Here is a 16258-nt window from a genome sequence, read left to right as displayed (position 1 = left end):
CAAGATACCTTAGGACACCCTAGCAACACCATAGCAACCACTCAGAACACCCTAGCAACTGCCTAACAACCACCCAGAACACCCTAGCAACCACCCAAAATACCTTAGAACACCCTAGCAACACCATAGCAACCACTCAGAACACCGTAGCAACTGCCTAACAACCACCCAGAACACCCTAGCAACCACTCAAAATACCTTAGAACACCCTAGCAACACCATAGCAACCACTCAGAACACCCTAGCAACCACCCAAAATACCTTAGAACACCCTAGCAACACCATAGCAACCACTCAGAACACCCTAGCAACTGCCTAACAACCACCCAGAACACCCTAGCAACCACCCAAAATACCTTAGAACACCCTAGCAACACCATAGCAACCACCCAGAACACCCTAGCAACCACCCAAAATACCTTAGAACACCATAGCAACACCATAGCAACCACTCAGAACACCCTAGCAACCACCCAAAATACCTTAGGACACCCTAGCAACACCATAGCAACCACTCAGAACACCCTAGCAACTGCCTAACAACCACCCAGAACACCCTAGCAACCACCCAAAATACCTTAGAACACCCTAGCAACACCATAGCAACCACTCAGAACACCGTAGCAACTGCCTAACAACCACCCAGAACACCCTAGCAACCACCCAAAATACCTTAGGACACCCTAGCAACTCCATAGCAACCACTCAGAACACCGTAGCAACTGCCTAACAACCACCCAGAACACTCTAGCAACCACCCAAAATACCCTAGCAACCGCCTAGCAACCACCCAGAACACCCTAGCAACCACCCAAAATACCCTAGCAACCACCTAGCAACCACCCAAAAGACCCTAGCAACCACCCAAAATATCTTAGCAACCACCCAAAACACCCTAGCAACCACCCATAACACCCTAGCAACTGCCTAGCAACCACCCAGAACACCCTAGTAACCACCCAAAATACCCTAGCAACCGCCTAGCAACCACCCAAAAGACCCTAGCAACCACCCAAAAGACCCTAGCAACCGCCTAGCAACCACCCAAAAGACCCTAGCAACCACCAAAAATATCCTAGCAACCACCCAGAACACCCTAGCAACCACCTAGCAACCCCCTAGCAACCACACAAAAGACCCTAGCAACCGCCTAGCAACCACCCAAAACACCCTAGCAACCGCCTAGCAACCACCCAGAATACCTTAGCAACCACGTAGCAACACCATAGCGACCACCCATAACATCCTAACAACCGCCTAGCAAAAAACTTTCCGGTCCAAACTTTCTCAAGCCAACTTAAAGTTTGTCTCGACGAACTTTCGCATCTAGTTATTATTATTCTTCTGAGACTAAAAAATTCTATATGTAACTCCTCCTAGAGCTTTAACTCTACATACTCCAAACTCGGCTCAGACACTCAAACTTTTCTGACTAAGTGTGCTATCTATTTTCAGACTGATCGGACTTACGGTTTTCCTAAAAATGACGATCAAAACTCGAAAAAACTCATTCAAAAACTCCCATTGACTTACATTGGGGAGTTCTAAAAAATTCAAACCGACAAAAATTTAAATCTAAACACCTTGAAGACTAAACCAAACTGCCGTTCTATATACTATATGAGCCATTGAGACTCATTTAAACAAATAAACTCATCCATCTATCTACTTCAAACTACTTTAAACTATCTATCTATCTCTTTTTAACTAATCCATCTTTCTTTCTAACTTATCCATCTTTCTTTCTAATTAATCTATCTTTCTTTCTAACTAATCCATCTTTCTTTCTTTCTTTCTTTCTTTCTAATCTATCTATCTTTCTTTCTAACTTATTCATCTTTCTTTCTCTCTAATTAATCTATCTTTCTAACTAATCCATCTTTCTTTCTTTCTTTCTTTCTTTCTTTCTTTCTTTCTTTCTTTCTAACTAACTAATATTTCCTTCATTCTTTCTAACTAATCTATCTTTCTTTCTTTCTTTCTAACTACTCTCTTTCTTTCTTTCTTTCTTTCTTTCTTTCTTTCTTTCTTTCTTTCTTTCTAACTAATCTTTCTTTCTAACCTTTTTATCTTTCTAACCTATCTTTCTTTCTTTCTTTCTAACTAATCTTTCCTTCATTCTTTTCTAACTGATCTTTCTTTCTTTCTTTCTTTCTTACTACTCTTTTTCTTTCTCTTTCTTTCTTTCTTTCTTTCTTTCTTTCTTTCTAACTTATCCATCTTTCTTTCTTTCTAATTAATCTATCTTTCTTTCTAACTAATCCATCTTTCTTTCTTTTGTTCTTTCTTTCTTTCTTTCTTTCTTTCTTTCTTTCTTTCGTTCTTTCTTTCTTTCTAACCTTTTTATCTTTCTAACCTATCTTTCTTTCTTTCTTACTAATCTTTCCTTCATTCTTTCTAACTAATCTTTCTCTTTCTTTCTTTTTCTTTCTTTCTTTCTTTCTTTCTTTCTAACTACTCTTTTTCTTTCTTTCTTTCTCTTTCTTTCTTTCTTTCTTTCTTTCTTTCTTTCTAACTATCTAATCTTTCCTTCATTCTTTCTAACTAATCTTTCTCTCTTTCTTTCTTTCGAACTAATCTTTCTTTCTAACCTTTTTATCTTTCTAACCTATCTTTCTTTCTTTCTTTGTGTTAAATAATGCCAAGATCATGCTAAGAACTCTATAAAAACTCCATAGTAACCATCTGTGACAACTAACCAACCACTCAAAATACTTTAAACTACTTTTAAATACTTTAAACTTCAAACTACTTTAAACTTCAAACTACTTTAAACTTCAAACTACTTCAAACTAATTTAAACTTCAAACTAATTTAAACTTCAAACTTCTTCAAACTTTCTGGTCCGACTTTATCAAGCCAACTTAAAGTTTGTCTCGACGAACTTTCGCATCTAGTTTAGATTACAACTGTATATAAAGAGCTTTGAACTCTATAGCCTTGCATCACCACATTCAGATCTAAATTATAGCAGAAAAACTGGATGTTAAAGACTTTTCCATTATTTTTGTATGCTGACCATACTGATGGATGCAATGAAAGTATGAAAATAGAAAAAGCAAAAGGTTGCAAGCAACCACAATGAATAAATTACCCAAATAAATAACCCTGAACCAATTTTAACAGCAGATAAATGCAAAATAATTCCTTCATACATCCAACTTTTCTGTTTTGTCCAAGTACTCAATCTATGTAAGCCTGTTTCTTCCTCAGGTAATTGTGAGATAAAGTTTAACAACAGATATAAAAGTCACAACTGCAATATATGAAGTCACCATTACAAAAAAATCTTAGAAAATAAAAAAAATTAAGTGAGAAATATAATAACATTTAAGAAATAGTTCCAATTGCATGCAATGGCATGTGAGTCGATTACAAATTACACTTGAGATTGAGAAACATATACATTATCATGAGTACTAGTGACTCATGGTGATTTATATGTATAAATGAAATGTTTAAATGATATATAAAAACATACACTGCTGTGATTTTTACATTCATAATAGTGAGTCATGTTCATGAATCATAGTACAGATTGGCAGTGCTGAAAACAAACCCCGTTCTCGTTTGAACTCTGGTGGAACCTGGCGATCAAACAACTCCTTAATAACATCTTACTCTTGACTAACAACTCCGAATGTTGTTTGTTTTGAATGTGTTCTTGCCGTTCATATTGGAACTACACATCCTGTTTGATTGCTCTGGTCGGGTGTTTCCAGGGGGGATTGTGGAAGAAGACAGGAAGATCAGAGACATAGCTACAGGTGACAGAGTCTCACATAAAAGCAACATCTCTAGAGAACAACAGGAGGGGAGGGAATAGAATAGGAGCGGATTTGAACAGACTTGAGACTGTAAGACAGGAGTGTGTATGTATGTATGTGCTATAGTCACATACCAGCTGAGCCAATCTGAGCTGCTGTTGTACTGCAGGTAATATTGAATGCAATTCCTACCATTCAGTCAACACTTTCAATCATCAGTACATGCTTGAGCCACCTCAGATGAACTGAAAATTTAAGTTTGATGGGATCTGGAAAAAGTGTGGCAATAAAAATGTCAGCTTTAGTGTGTTTCATCAAATGAAACGCTTCCAATGAGAGTGAACATCACTAGAACTGTCATATGTGGTCATTCTCAAGGCATCTTGTTTCTTTTAGACATCTTGTTACTTTTCTTTTTGTTCTCACAGTGGAACCAAATTTAAGATATCACCTGGGGAAAAACTGGGGTTAAAGGAATAGTTCACCTAAAAAAAGACAATTCTATCATCATTTACTCTCCCCCATGTTGCTACAAATATTTATTCCTTGTGTGGAACATGAAAAAAAAAATCTGATAATGTACAGCCACTATTTTCCATAAGATAAAAGTGAATGCGAACACTGCTGAGCTGTTAGAATGATGTCAGAATTTAAATTTTTGGGTGAATTATGACTTTAAATGTCTTGCTAAATGACATAAAGGAGCTATGCATCTATATTGCTTCCAGGCCAGATCTTTGACCACCTCTTGATCGACAGGGCTGCACGTCCTGTACCACAAACCACATAGTGGTTCCAAACAAACTTAAAATGAGGGCTGAGGTTTGTATGTGTCAGGAAATTCTGACAGTTAATATCTGACCTGCTAGAAAATGAAGTGGTGAGAAAAGGGGCATCAAAGAGCTCCTCATCCACATGCAATCACACACGCAGTCTCACTCTTTATCTTACTGTCACAGGAATGTCGAAGAGCTCATGAAAGAACAAAGAGGAAGAAGTGGATTCTCTCTGGACTCTGAGATATTAAAGCCCACTCACCTGTTTCCTGTCCTTTTGTGCGGAAGGAAGCAAGGCCCTCGAACGATCTGCAATTTTCTGTCAGAGAAAAGAAAAAAATTACATTAATATGCAAATAGTGCCAGACTTGTGACAGCAGCTGGGAACTATTGTAACACAAAATGTATTTGATTACAAACAAGCTAAAGTAAAGATACTTATTCAGCATGATAACAGAGTTATCTCTCACCCTGGGGAAAAGAAAGAAATTGTTTAACTTTGTGAGAGGAAAAAAAAAAAAGATATATAAAACCTATTTTTGGGTATGGTATTTTTGTCTAAAATTATAATGCCGTTAAATGCTAAATAATATTTCACAGATGCCCACTGTCGCTGGAAGCTAAAATAATCATTCAATAATCAATAATCAATTTTATCTTGACTGCTATGGGGAAAACTGAGTTAGAAAGTATCTAGTTAGATGCTATAGAAATAATTTAGTGACTACTAATTTAAAATATGTAATGAACATCTAGTTTGTATTTACTCCTTACTTGTCAGTCAATAAATATATTTTAGAAAAAATGTCACAATTAATATAATGGGGGCAATTATCACTACTAAATTTTATATTATGATCTATTAATGACATATTTGGCACATATAATGTTTCTCATATGATGGAAACAGTAAAAAATGAAATGCTACAAATATTCCCCAAGGCTGACATCGGTTGTAGAAGCTCTCACAGTCCTAATCGCATATGTTATTTTGTGGACAAATAAGGAAAACCAATATTTCATGCGTACCTTCTGCAGGTCTCCATATCGCTGCACAGAATCCGATAGCTCTGTTTTGAGTCTCGTCAGACGGAGCCTGTCTTGCTGCAGGAAAACAAAATGGCATAATTTTTAAAATGAACACTTGGTCAGTTTGACAACACCAAGTTTAAATGAAATGAAATTACCATTTTTATAACATTATTGTTTGTCATTGCACATGCCAGTGGAATGTCTCTCTACCATGTTCAGATGAAACCAATATCACCGGATATGCATTATATAAGGAATATTGTTCCAGTAACGAAAGAAAAATGAGAGATTTATAAAAGTCAGAGAAGCATGACATTTACCCGTGAAGATCCGCTGATGATGTCAGTGAGTTGTTTAACAAGCTGGCTTGTGCTCGTTATGACTTTATTGGTTTGCTGCTGTGTGGAATGCCTGAAAGAAAGGGAGAAGGGGATAGAGAGAGAGAGCGAGAGGGGTGAAGAGACAGGTAATCATGCTTTACAAACCACAGAAGACGATTCAAAATGATTCATCAACTATCCCAAGGTGCAATGCTCTCTAGGCTGGGCTAGTTTTACAGCCCTATTGGATGGATAAGGCTCAACCAATTAAGTAAATCAATATTAATGACTGTGTGACAGAGGAACAGCATTTTTGCAGTGAGGGACTGTGTGTCATGACTACAGAGCTCAGATGATGTCAGGAAGGCTTTAGGCTCCAGGCAGGAGTCAATCTGCCGCCCCGGAGGAGAATCAAAGGATTAAACGTTGTGTACAGAGACAGCAAATCAAACGGAGGAAAGGTAGCACAGCACAACGAGAGGTTTGCTGTACTGAATGCATTAATAGAGCAGATGGAAATCAAGACTGCATAAATTGGGTTTATAGAGGGCGATATTTATGACTGCACAAATAAAAGGGAAGAAAAGGAAACAGTATGTGAAAGACTGGACCAATGCACAGGCTTGTCTAACATTTGCCCAGACATCCAGACCAACAGGGGTCCCTGAAGGGTTTAAGAAAGAGTTCATATTTACTACACTTCAGAGTTGTGAGCCATTCAGAATTGAATTCAGAATTACTTTAGGTCTGTCTCGATCAGCTCCCTAGTTCAGTTGTCAGGGCACTGATCAGGGATTCAGCCATTTTAAAGGGCGTCTCAATAGCAAAATCCATCCAGTGCACTGAAACGTTTGCTCCCTAAAAAGTCCCACAATGCAAGTGACACAGGTAATGAACATATAAGCTAGCATTTATAATTTGCTTACGGCTGAAAGGTTGTTGGTCCTTACTGTCCTTACCAGTGTCCGGATTTGTGTACACAATGTACTGGTTGATGACCTAGTAAGCTAGGGAGTTGAATGAGACTTTGTCTCAATTCCAAACATTGAATTGAATTTGAATTTGAATTTGAATTTGAATTGACATAGCAAACAGGATGCAGAAATGCACAAATTTGAACATAAATATAATTAAAATAAATTGAAAATTCTATAAATAATCATCATATATGTCTGTAATTCTTAACTAGACAAGTAAAATGACAAAACAAATCTGAGTTTTGGCTTGACAAAGCCTTCTTTGAAATTTTTCAAGTTTAAAAAGCCTTGAAGTTTTAAGGTTTATAGGCTAGACAGACAGTACAGACAGACTGACTTCCCAGAATGCATTACCTCTGTTGAATTTCTTTGAATTGACAATTGGTTCCTCTTTTTGTCATTACATTCCAAAATCAAATTCTACTTCCTGTGGGATATGGCCAGTTCAATTCATATTCACATTCATGAATTAAAGGGGAGACAATTCTTCAGTTCTGAATTTTGCCCAACACTGCTACACTTACTTACGTTTAAAACATGTAGTGTTGCATGCAATGCCAAGTTTTTAAGATGCTTTGGCAAGTTAAAAAGATTTCATATGCTGCACATTGAATCAATTAGGGGTGGGGAAAAAAATCGATTCTTAGATGAATCGCGATTCGGGACGTGGACGATTCTGAATCGATTCACAAATGTCAAAAATCGATTTTCTAAAAAAAAAAAAAAAAAAAAATCTAATAACGTAACATTGAAGGAACGCAAAAGGCGGAACTCTGAAGCGGACGTGCAGTGCGCCGACAGTCTGTGGCGTGCACATAACAGAGACGCGCACATAACAGACGCATGATGGCTGAGCGCCAAATCCGAACGGCACCAGAGAATGTCTTCGTTAAAAGCTAACGTATGGAACATTGGCAATTTCATTGTGATCTATTTAGTATTTTTTTTGTATGAGAGCTAATTTCTGTATTGTTTAGTTTTCACATCAATATGCTGTGTAAACCGATCTGATCTGTATGCAATATGTGCAATGCCAGTCACAAAAAGTTACATTTTGACTGTAAGTTACTCTCTGCAGATGTTCATTCACTTTCTTTGCTATTTTTTATTGTGGTATACAGCAAACATTTCAAGTCATAACTCTTTATTATTTAGTTGTGTATAAGTCAAGAGCGACTTTGTATGTTATTAATTATTCAGAATATGCATAAGTCCACAAGCATTATACGTTATGATAGCTTCTGGTACATAATTCTATATTTTTGAACGAAAACTGTTTGTGAATTTGCTACAGCAAAATGTTTTTTTTTGTTGTTTTTTTTGTCTGAAGGATTATATAGCTCATTGGAAATTACAAGAGGATGTTGGTTAGAAGTCTATTATGAAATGCTAGAGATTCAGAATATGCTGAAGTTTGTATTAATTTACTACAAGTATACGCTGCTAGTACAGGCACACATTTATTTTCCTGTTGGTTCTCAGCAATGTTGGGACATATGCTGGCAAATGTAACCTTACAGTTGACTTGCCAAATTACTTCCATTTGTTTTATTATTAATACAATTAATATAGGAAGTATTGGAAGTAAGTTCGTAATGGGTCATCATAAATACTTTGCTTTAAAAGTACCAAGTAAAAATATTTTTTCAATGTTTTTGATAAAAGGCACTTCCCTGAGAATTAAACTTAATAAATGTGAAAAAGACACTTTAATGTCTCCGTTTGTCATTCTGTATTGCAAAGCAGATGAGAGTGATCAGAAACCTGATTAGAAATCATTATGAATAAAATTGAATTGTTTTGAATCGAAAATCTTTTTGAATCGAAAATCGATTTTGAATCGAATCGTGACCTCAAGAATCGGAATCGAATCGAATCGTAAGATGGTAAAAGATTCCCACCCCTAGAATCAATGTCCATTTTAAACCATTGACCAATCAAAGCAATCTGGGGGAGGGATAAACACTGTATAGGATTTCATGCGCCCATAAACACGCCTTCGGTTCACTTCTGTTACGCTCTGTCTAGCCGTTTTTTAATGCTAGAATGCATCCTCTGTGAAGGGCCCCTGAGACATTCATGTCCTGGGTATGTCAACGTCATAATCCATCTCTGGAATCGGGGTGAAAAAGGAGGAAGTGTGGCCCGAAAGAGACTGGAAAGCAGGCAACAGTGAGATAATTAAAGACATTGAAAACTTGAGCCTGGCTATACGTTATTTCCACTTCTGAGCTGGATGGAAGATAGAGGGGGAAAAAGGGGCCAACGGGTCAGAAGCTAATGAACAAATATAATCTCCTGATAGAAATTCTGTTTTCTCCTCATGCGGAGCGAGGGGTTTGGATAAGGCCATTGATTTAGTGTCTGTGCCCTGCTCCGCCTGATCCCTTCCTTTAAAACCCAAACCAAGACCACCGGCCAGAGTGCCTCCTGCTCTCTAGAGATATGTGGCGGAGAACGCGGGCGCACCTCCCACTCAAATATTGATTTAAAAAACCGAGGAAGGAAACGAGGAGAGTGGCGTCAGGCAGAAACATCTCCCGTGCATTTGTTATGGGTTGGGGCATGTCACTGTCGTCCTCAGTCCACGAGAGAGAAACGAGACCAGTCGAGCGGAAAAGCACCTGTAACAATAGAGGCAGCAGCAGTCGTGCTGTGTGAACAAAAAAGGAAGAGGTCCACAGTGAACGTTCTAATCACACGCCAGAGAATAGGGGAACGTGGCTGAGCAGTTCAACCATAAAGCTTGACTTTGGGTACTTGTTTTTTTTTTTTTTTTTTACATGATCAGTCCTTTTCAAGGCTGAACATGAGCAATAACTCACTCCTCTACAGTTCTGAAGACTCAATATTACTGGCTAGGGTTAGGGTTTAGACCATAGGGTTTTCTGTTTAAAAACTGCCCAGAAGTGTACTACAACGATGACTGAAATCTAAAAACGTTTATTTTTCTCCACCAGTAATTTTAATCTGAGAACCCATGGCATTGCTGAATAGGTTGGTGTTGGGTTTTATGACACAGATGATAGTGCCTTGGTGGATGTATCAGTGGGTCATTAGTGGTGAATTAATAGTGGATAAATCTGCAGCAGACAGGTCATCACTCGGCAGACAGTTTGAGTATTAAAAGAATAGTTCACTCAAAAATGAAAATCAACATTCACCCTCATATTGTTCCAAACCTGTATAACTTTCTTTCTTCTGTGGATCACAAAAGGGGAAATTCTGAATAATGTGCATACCTTTATTTTCCATGAAATTACAATGAATGGGAAGCATAAAACCATAATATGATAACTTTGTGTGAGACATACCAAACTTTCATTAATTCTAATTATATTTTATTTATTTACATTCCATTTCTTTACTTAGATTCAATATTATTTTAATTTGTCTTGTCTTTTGTGTTTTTTTCTCCCACCACTCTTACATTAACAAGCACTTAAAGACTAACACAAAGATTAAAGAACCATACAGTTTATGTGTGTGTATGTATGTGTGTGTATATATATATTTAATTAATTCCAAGTAAATATACCAAATGTAAGTGTTTTTTCCACGTATAATCTTTACCTAAAGGTGGGCTGTTAGTGTTAACTGCTAACTGATCAGCTTCAGTTCCTGTGCATTGCAATTGTATTGGGGAAGAAAAGCATGAAAAATGATGAAAGTCATCAGGAAGCCATACAGGTCTGGAACAACATGGTCATTAATGACAGATTTTTCATTTTGGGATGAACAATACCTTTAAGAAAGCGACAGTTTGAAAAATCACAGGCATCACATGCACCAACACAACACCGTCTGAGACACAGACAAAAGGTCAGCGTGTCATAATTTGCATACGTGTTATGCCATTGCCAATGCCACATTGGTGGTAGTTAACCTGGTGCCCGAGATAACTGAACATAAATCACAGAAATTCAGTTGACTGAAAGATCTGAAGGAAGCAGAGTCAGAAATCACCAAAAAAGATTAGAAAAAAGAACAGAAGGACAAGGACAGATGCATAAGATTGACTTTGCTCTGTTTGATAGCGATTGAAGGAGGGAAGAAAGTCCTGTAAAAAAAAAAAAAAAAAAAAACTGAAATAAACCTGTGGTCAGAGACATTTTTTGCTGTCAACACAAAATGTAGCTGCTATAAATTGTTTTATAGCTCAACAATAATGCCTTGGTTTAGTCACGCCAGTACAAATAAAGCCCTTTGAAATGTCCATGACTCAACCTCATTATATTGCACACTGTGATCCACTGAACACCTTCAATACGCCCTCAATTACAGCTTCCTGTGTTCTCTCAACGGTAACATGCGAAACGCAATATGGCCTACACAATCTCAAGGGTCGACACGCAGCAGTGGAAAAGTTATGTTATTACTCATCCCACATATTCAAAACCCAGCAGTTTATTTCCCCAAACACTGTTTAGTCATGGTCCGCATTTACCATGTTTCGTGTCTGTTGAGTTGGCGGAGAAGAATTTGAATCTTCCTCTGCTTTTGACTGGCTATGGTCATCTTCAATCTGAACATATAGACTGAGTCACTTCTACAGCTCAGGTGGGTTGCTAGTGCTAAATGAAGCTCATCGACTGAATCAATGAAAAGATGCAACAGGAGAAGTCCAAGGTCAAATAGACGCAGAATCAGTCAAACATTTGAATGATGGTATAATGAAATAGAAGCCATAGAAAACTTTCAGATGTCCACTTCTGGCAAAGTCCACACACACATTTGTGTTTAAGCTTGAGAGGTAAATGTGTGTAAAACATTCTGGTAACACTTTATTTCGATAGTCCTTTTTAGACATTCTAATAACTAAGCAACTTTGCAACTATCTCAACTAACTCTCATTAGAGTAGGCTATTAGTAGACTGTCTGCTTAATATCTGCTATTAATTTATTTTGATGGTCCCCCAACAGACATTCTACTGACTAACTTTGCTAGTGTAACCGAGGCCAAGTAGTAAAAACTGTGCGAGTAAATCTCACTCGCCTGTTCTCAAGAGGCACACTAGCGACTAGAAGCTGTGGTCTTCGAAAGCCCGAATCCCACTCGGAACGGTGCGAGTACAGCCAAGGGTTACACAAGCATGTTAACTTATTAGTCTAACCCTAAAGGGCCATTCACACCAAGAACGATAACTATAAAGATACATATAACGATAACTATATTTGCGTCCACACCAACGAACGATAACGGTCTGTTTGTTCTAAGCTCGCGCGCTGCGGTTTCAAAGTTTGTACAACATCGTTGAACATGTTTTTGCTGTTCTTATTGCATTTACACGGCTTTAACCAGCAGATGTCCTCTGCATGCTATGTTTTGAGTGAAGCTAGTGTAATCGATCTAAAAATCTAAGGGCCCTATCTTGCACCCAGCGCAATTGACTTTGTACACGGACGCATGTATCATTCCTATTTTGCACCCGCGCAAAGCGGACTTTTCCCTCCACAGAAGCACGTCGGTTAACTAAGAAATACACTTGCGCTCCCCGGGGCGGTTCAGCGCAAAGAGGAGGCGTGTTCCGGCGCAAACGTTCCCTCATGCTATTTTACAGGTTTAGAAAACAATTGCGCCACTAACCGAAAAAAAAAACAGTTTAAAGTCAGTGGCGCGTTGCGCATGTTATTAATATGCTATTTTAAGGGTGCATGCTTGGCCTTAATCAATGTAGCGTGTGCACAATGCGCATACACTTTGATTCTCTCATCTACACACAGACGCAGCAGTTATCATTTTTGCAAATCATACATTATTACGATAGATAATAGATAGATAGATAGATAGATAGATAGATAGATAGATAGATAGATAGATAGATAGATAGATAGATAGATAGATAGATAGATAGATAGATAGATAGATAGATAGATAGATAGTTTATTATAAAAGCATACATCTAGCTTACACATTTACCCAAATTATCATACGCCTGTTTAACCGAAGTTAATTTGGGTGTGTTTCTCCATCCCCAACGTCCCTGACGGGATCCTCGGCTGTGAACCGCTCCTGACGCGCGTCTGGCAAATCCGCCGTTATAATAGGAATTCGCTTTAGAACAAGCGCGCCTGCTCTTAAAGGGAATGTGAGATGTCGCTCTGATTGGTTTATTTCACGTTACGCCCAAACCACACCTATGAATAATGAAGCTACTTCAGACCAACCCCAAGAGTCATTTATCCCGCCGGGAAAATAGCAACAGCGCCAAGACCCGCCCACAAAGTTACTTGCGCTTTGCGCTTTGACACTTGCGTTTCAGATCGTTAAAATAGGGCCCTAACAGTGAATTTAACTGACGTAGTCAATATAGTGTAATAAAAACAATACCTATAATATTTTTCACCGCAACTTCAAAGGAAGCAAGACAATGTTGTCAAAACGAGCACTGGATAATAAGACTTATCACCATTTATTCAGAGGGTATGAACGATTGTCCCTTATCCATTTTCTTGAAAAGGGACTTGACTTGTCATACAGTGGTGGATTTTTCTGTGCCTTGGCAATTAACTTCTCCACAATGTCGTCTGTCATTTTAAATGTGCGAGCCCTTTAAATTCGAGTGGATTCTGATTGGCTGTCAGTGTTTTATCCTAGCTGGTTAAAAAAATCGTTCAGCAAGTGGCCCCAAAGATATTGTTCCTCATATCTTTATCGTTATAGTTGTGGTGTGAACACTGCTATTCTTTAATATGGAGAATGATTTTTAGAACTATATATTTATCGGTATATTATCATCCTTGGTGTGAACGTGCCTTTACTTTACATGCAGTTGCAAAACAATGAGAGTTAGTTGGCTTGCGGTTGCAAATTACTCATAGTTAGTAAAATGTCTAAAGTGGACTATTGAAATAAATTGGAACCAATGTTCTAAATGTATACAGTCGATTACAAAAACCAAAACTATGAATAACTATTTTAATATTTTTTGTTCCATATTTTGTCACTGAATTCAGCTAAAAAGCCTACAATAGCCCTGAATTTGTCTCATAAGCGCAAAATGAGTTTAAAGGGAAACTCTTGCCAAAATGCAACCTAGGCTCTTTTTGTTAATCTACCCGAGTCAAACTTTCGTTTAAAAGCATAATAAGAATGGAAACGCCACTTCACCGTATTTTCGTTTTAGGTTTAAAATGCCTTGTGAATGGGAGTGAATGGGGCACTTTTATGATCAAAAATCACTATTTTTAAAACACTAAGGAGGCTCGATACAACATGAAACTTTGCTCAAAGTATCACCAGGGGCTTGAACTCGAGCATTGAGAACATCGTTTGTGTACACAGAGTTTACTAAAAAGAAAGATTTTGAACAACTCACTGTAGCTGTGTCCCCCGGCATTTGAACTGACTCTAAATTTTAGTATTGTTTCTTATATGAGGATCCTTTTTCAAATACAAGGTCAATATTGATTTTCACTAACGAGAAAACAACTAATTATTTGTGAATTTATATTGAACTAAGCTTTAGGAGCTTTCCATCTTTACTCTCCTCCCTGTTACGGAGATCGACTTTTTTTGACTGAAAAAATGCCGGCGGATGGAAACACAGTGAGTTGTTCAAAATCTTTCTTTTTAGTAAACTCTTTAGTACACAAATAATGTTCTCAATGCTCAAGTTCATGTGTAGAGCCCCTGGTGATACTTCGAGCAAAGTTTCATGTTGTGTCGAACCTTCTTAGTGTTTTAAAAATAGCGATTTTTGATGCTATCATAAAAGTGCCCCTTTCACTCCCATTCACAAGGCATTTAACCTAAAACGAAAATACGGTCAAACTTAAAAGTGCCGTTTCCATTCTAATTATGCTTTTAAACGAAAGTTTGCCTGGAGTAGATTAACAAAAAGACTCTAGGTTGCATTTTGGCGAGAGTTACCCTTTAATAAACTGTATATTTTTCTAAGGTGTGTAAGGTGCAAGGTAAGCCTACATTTAAAAATCCTACCCTGAGAAATATTCACTGGAGTAAAAAGTGTGACATCTAGCCCTGGTCTCCTCCTGTTCAGTTCTGGGATACCTCACACAACCTGATAAACACAAAGTATAAAACTTCATAGTTCCACTCTACCTTGACAGATAGGGTTTAGGGTTCAAATCCTGACTGGATACCTGGAGGTCAAATCAGAAAATATCACAGAGAGACTTGTGAAAGTGACTCAAAAGCTACTTCTCTCCCTCAGATGTGTGATGTACTGAGGTCGTGCTGTGTGAAGTCTAATGGGTATTTACTTTTGTTAGTTTTTATTTCGTTTTAGACAGCTGTGTAAGGGACACAATGTTTTTCTTTTGTAAGGTGTTTTATTGCATTTCTCACATCACTTCCTCCCTGCTTAGCTTGTTCCTCAGCCATACAGTATTTATAATCTGTTCTTATAGTCTTGTTTCTATAAAAGCTTCTCATAATTAATAGAAATTATCTGACCAAAAATTTGGGTGGAGAGGGACAATGTTGTTTGCTCGTATAGAGTGAGACATCCAATAAATAATATTAAAAAATTATAAATATGCACAAATATAAATATATATATATATATAATATTTTAAAATATGTTTAAAAGAGAACATCATTATTGCTCATGCACATTACTGCACTTTGTTATACTGGGCACTGTTAACGCTGCTGTGAAAAATTATGAGAGCACATTTATGATGACTACTCTGTTAGTAAAAAGGTTGGTCCAGGTCATATAGCCTGAGTTTAAATGAACCATGTCCTTCATTATGCTATGCTTTATATGAATCATACTGCACCATGAAAGCATTCATAATCTAATAAACACTGTTCTATTTTTTGCCTTCTATAAACCCAGCTCTCTTTCTGTTAGTTTAACAAGTCTAGGGATAGAAACATAGCATCTATAATCTCTAACAGATGCAGTATAACCACACACAAAAGACCTGTGAATATCCTATATTTTACATCCTTCCTTTTGGGAATAGAGTGTTGTCATCCAGTACTGTATAAGCAAGTGTACTCTAAGGTCTACCCATCTTCTTGCACTGCATCGTACTTAAACTTTGCAATCAACAATCTGCTTTCAAGTGTGGGATGCATTATTTCCTGTGATTGTGATTACTGTGAAAGTACGTATTCATGCATTAAAAAGTCTGGGTAAAAACACTCGGCAAACACTAAATGCGAGGAAAGAAGCAAAATTTAGACTACACATACACAAAAAAATCAGCACACTATTCCGTTGGCCTTAATTACATGCAAGATGAAAAAATAAAAAATAAATTGGCAGAATTTACAAAAAAAGGCAGGTCGCCAGAACTTTAACATATGGTAGAACTTTAAGTTTTACTAAATTAATTTACAGTAAAATGACCTGTACATTCAACAGATATAATGTGAATACACCCAAGTAAAACCTTTTTTTTTTACCTTC

The 16258-nt window shown here is 37.4% G+C and overlaps 1 protein-coding gene across 1 annotated transcript in view; it reads right to left on the bottom strand.

The window, feature by feature from the left end:
- Positions 1-16258, bottom strand: part of tsnare1 (T-SNARE Domain Containing 1) — a 156024-nt gene that overhangs the window by 91281 nt on the left and 48485 nt on the right. Inside the window, exons 5-7 of the mRNA XM_084384969.1 lie at positions 5896-5986; positions 5573-5647; positions 4806-4862 (exon numbers count right to left, since the gene is read on the bottom strand). Coding sequence (XP_084241095.1) covers positions 4806-4862; positions 5573-5647; positions 5896-5986 — 223 coding nt within the window. The remainder of the gene's footprint in view (positions 1-4805; positions 4863-5572; positions 5648-5895; positions 5987-16258) is intronic.

This window comes from Rutilus rutilus (genome assembly GCF_951802725.1).
Source record: "Rutilus rutilus genome assembly, chromosome: 17".
Lineage (NCBI taxonomy): Eukaryota > Metazoa > Chordata > Actinopteri > Cypriniformes > Leuciscidae > Rutilus > Rutilus rutilus.
The sequence above is the reverse complement of the archived record's forward strand: the minus strand, read 5'-3'. Positions and strand labels throughout refer to the sequence as shown.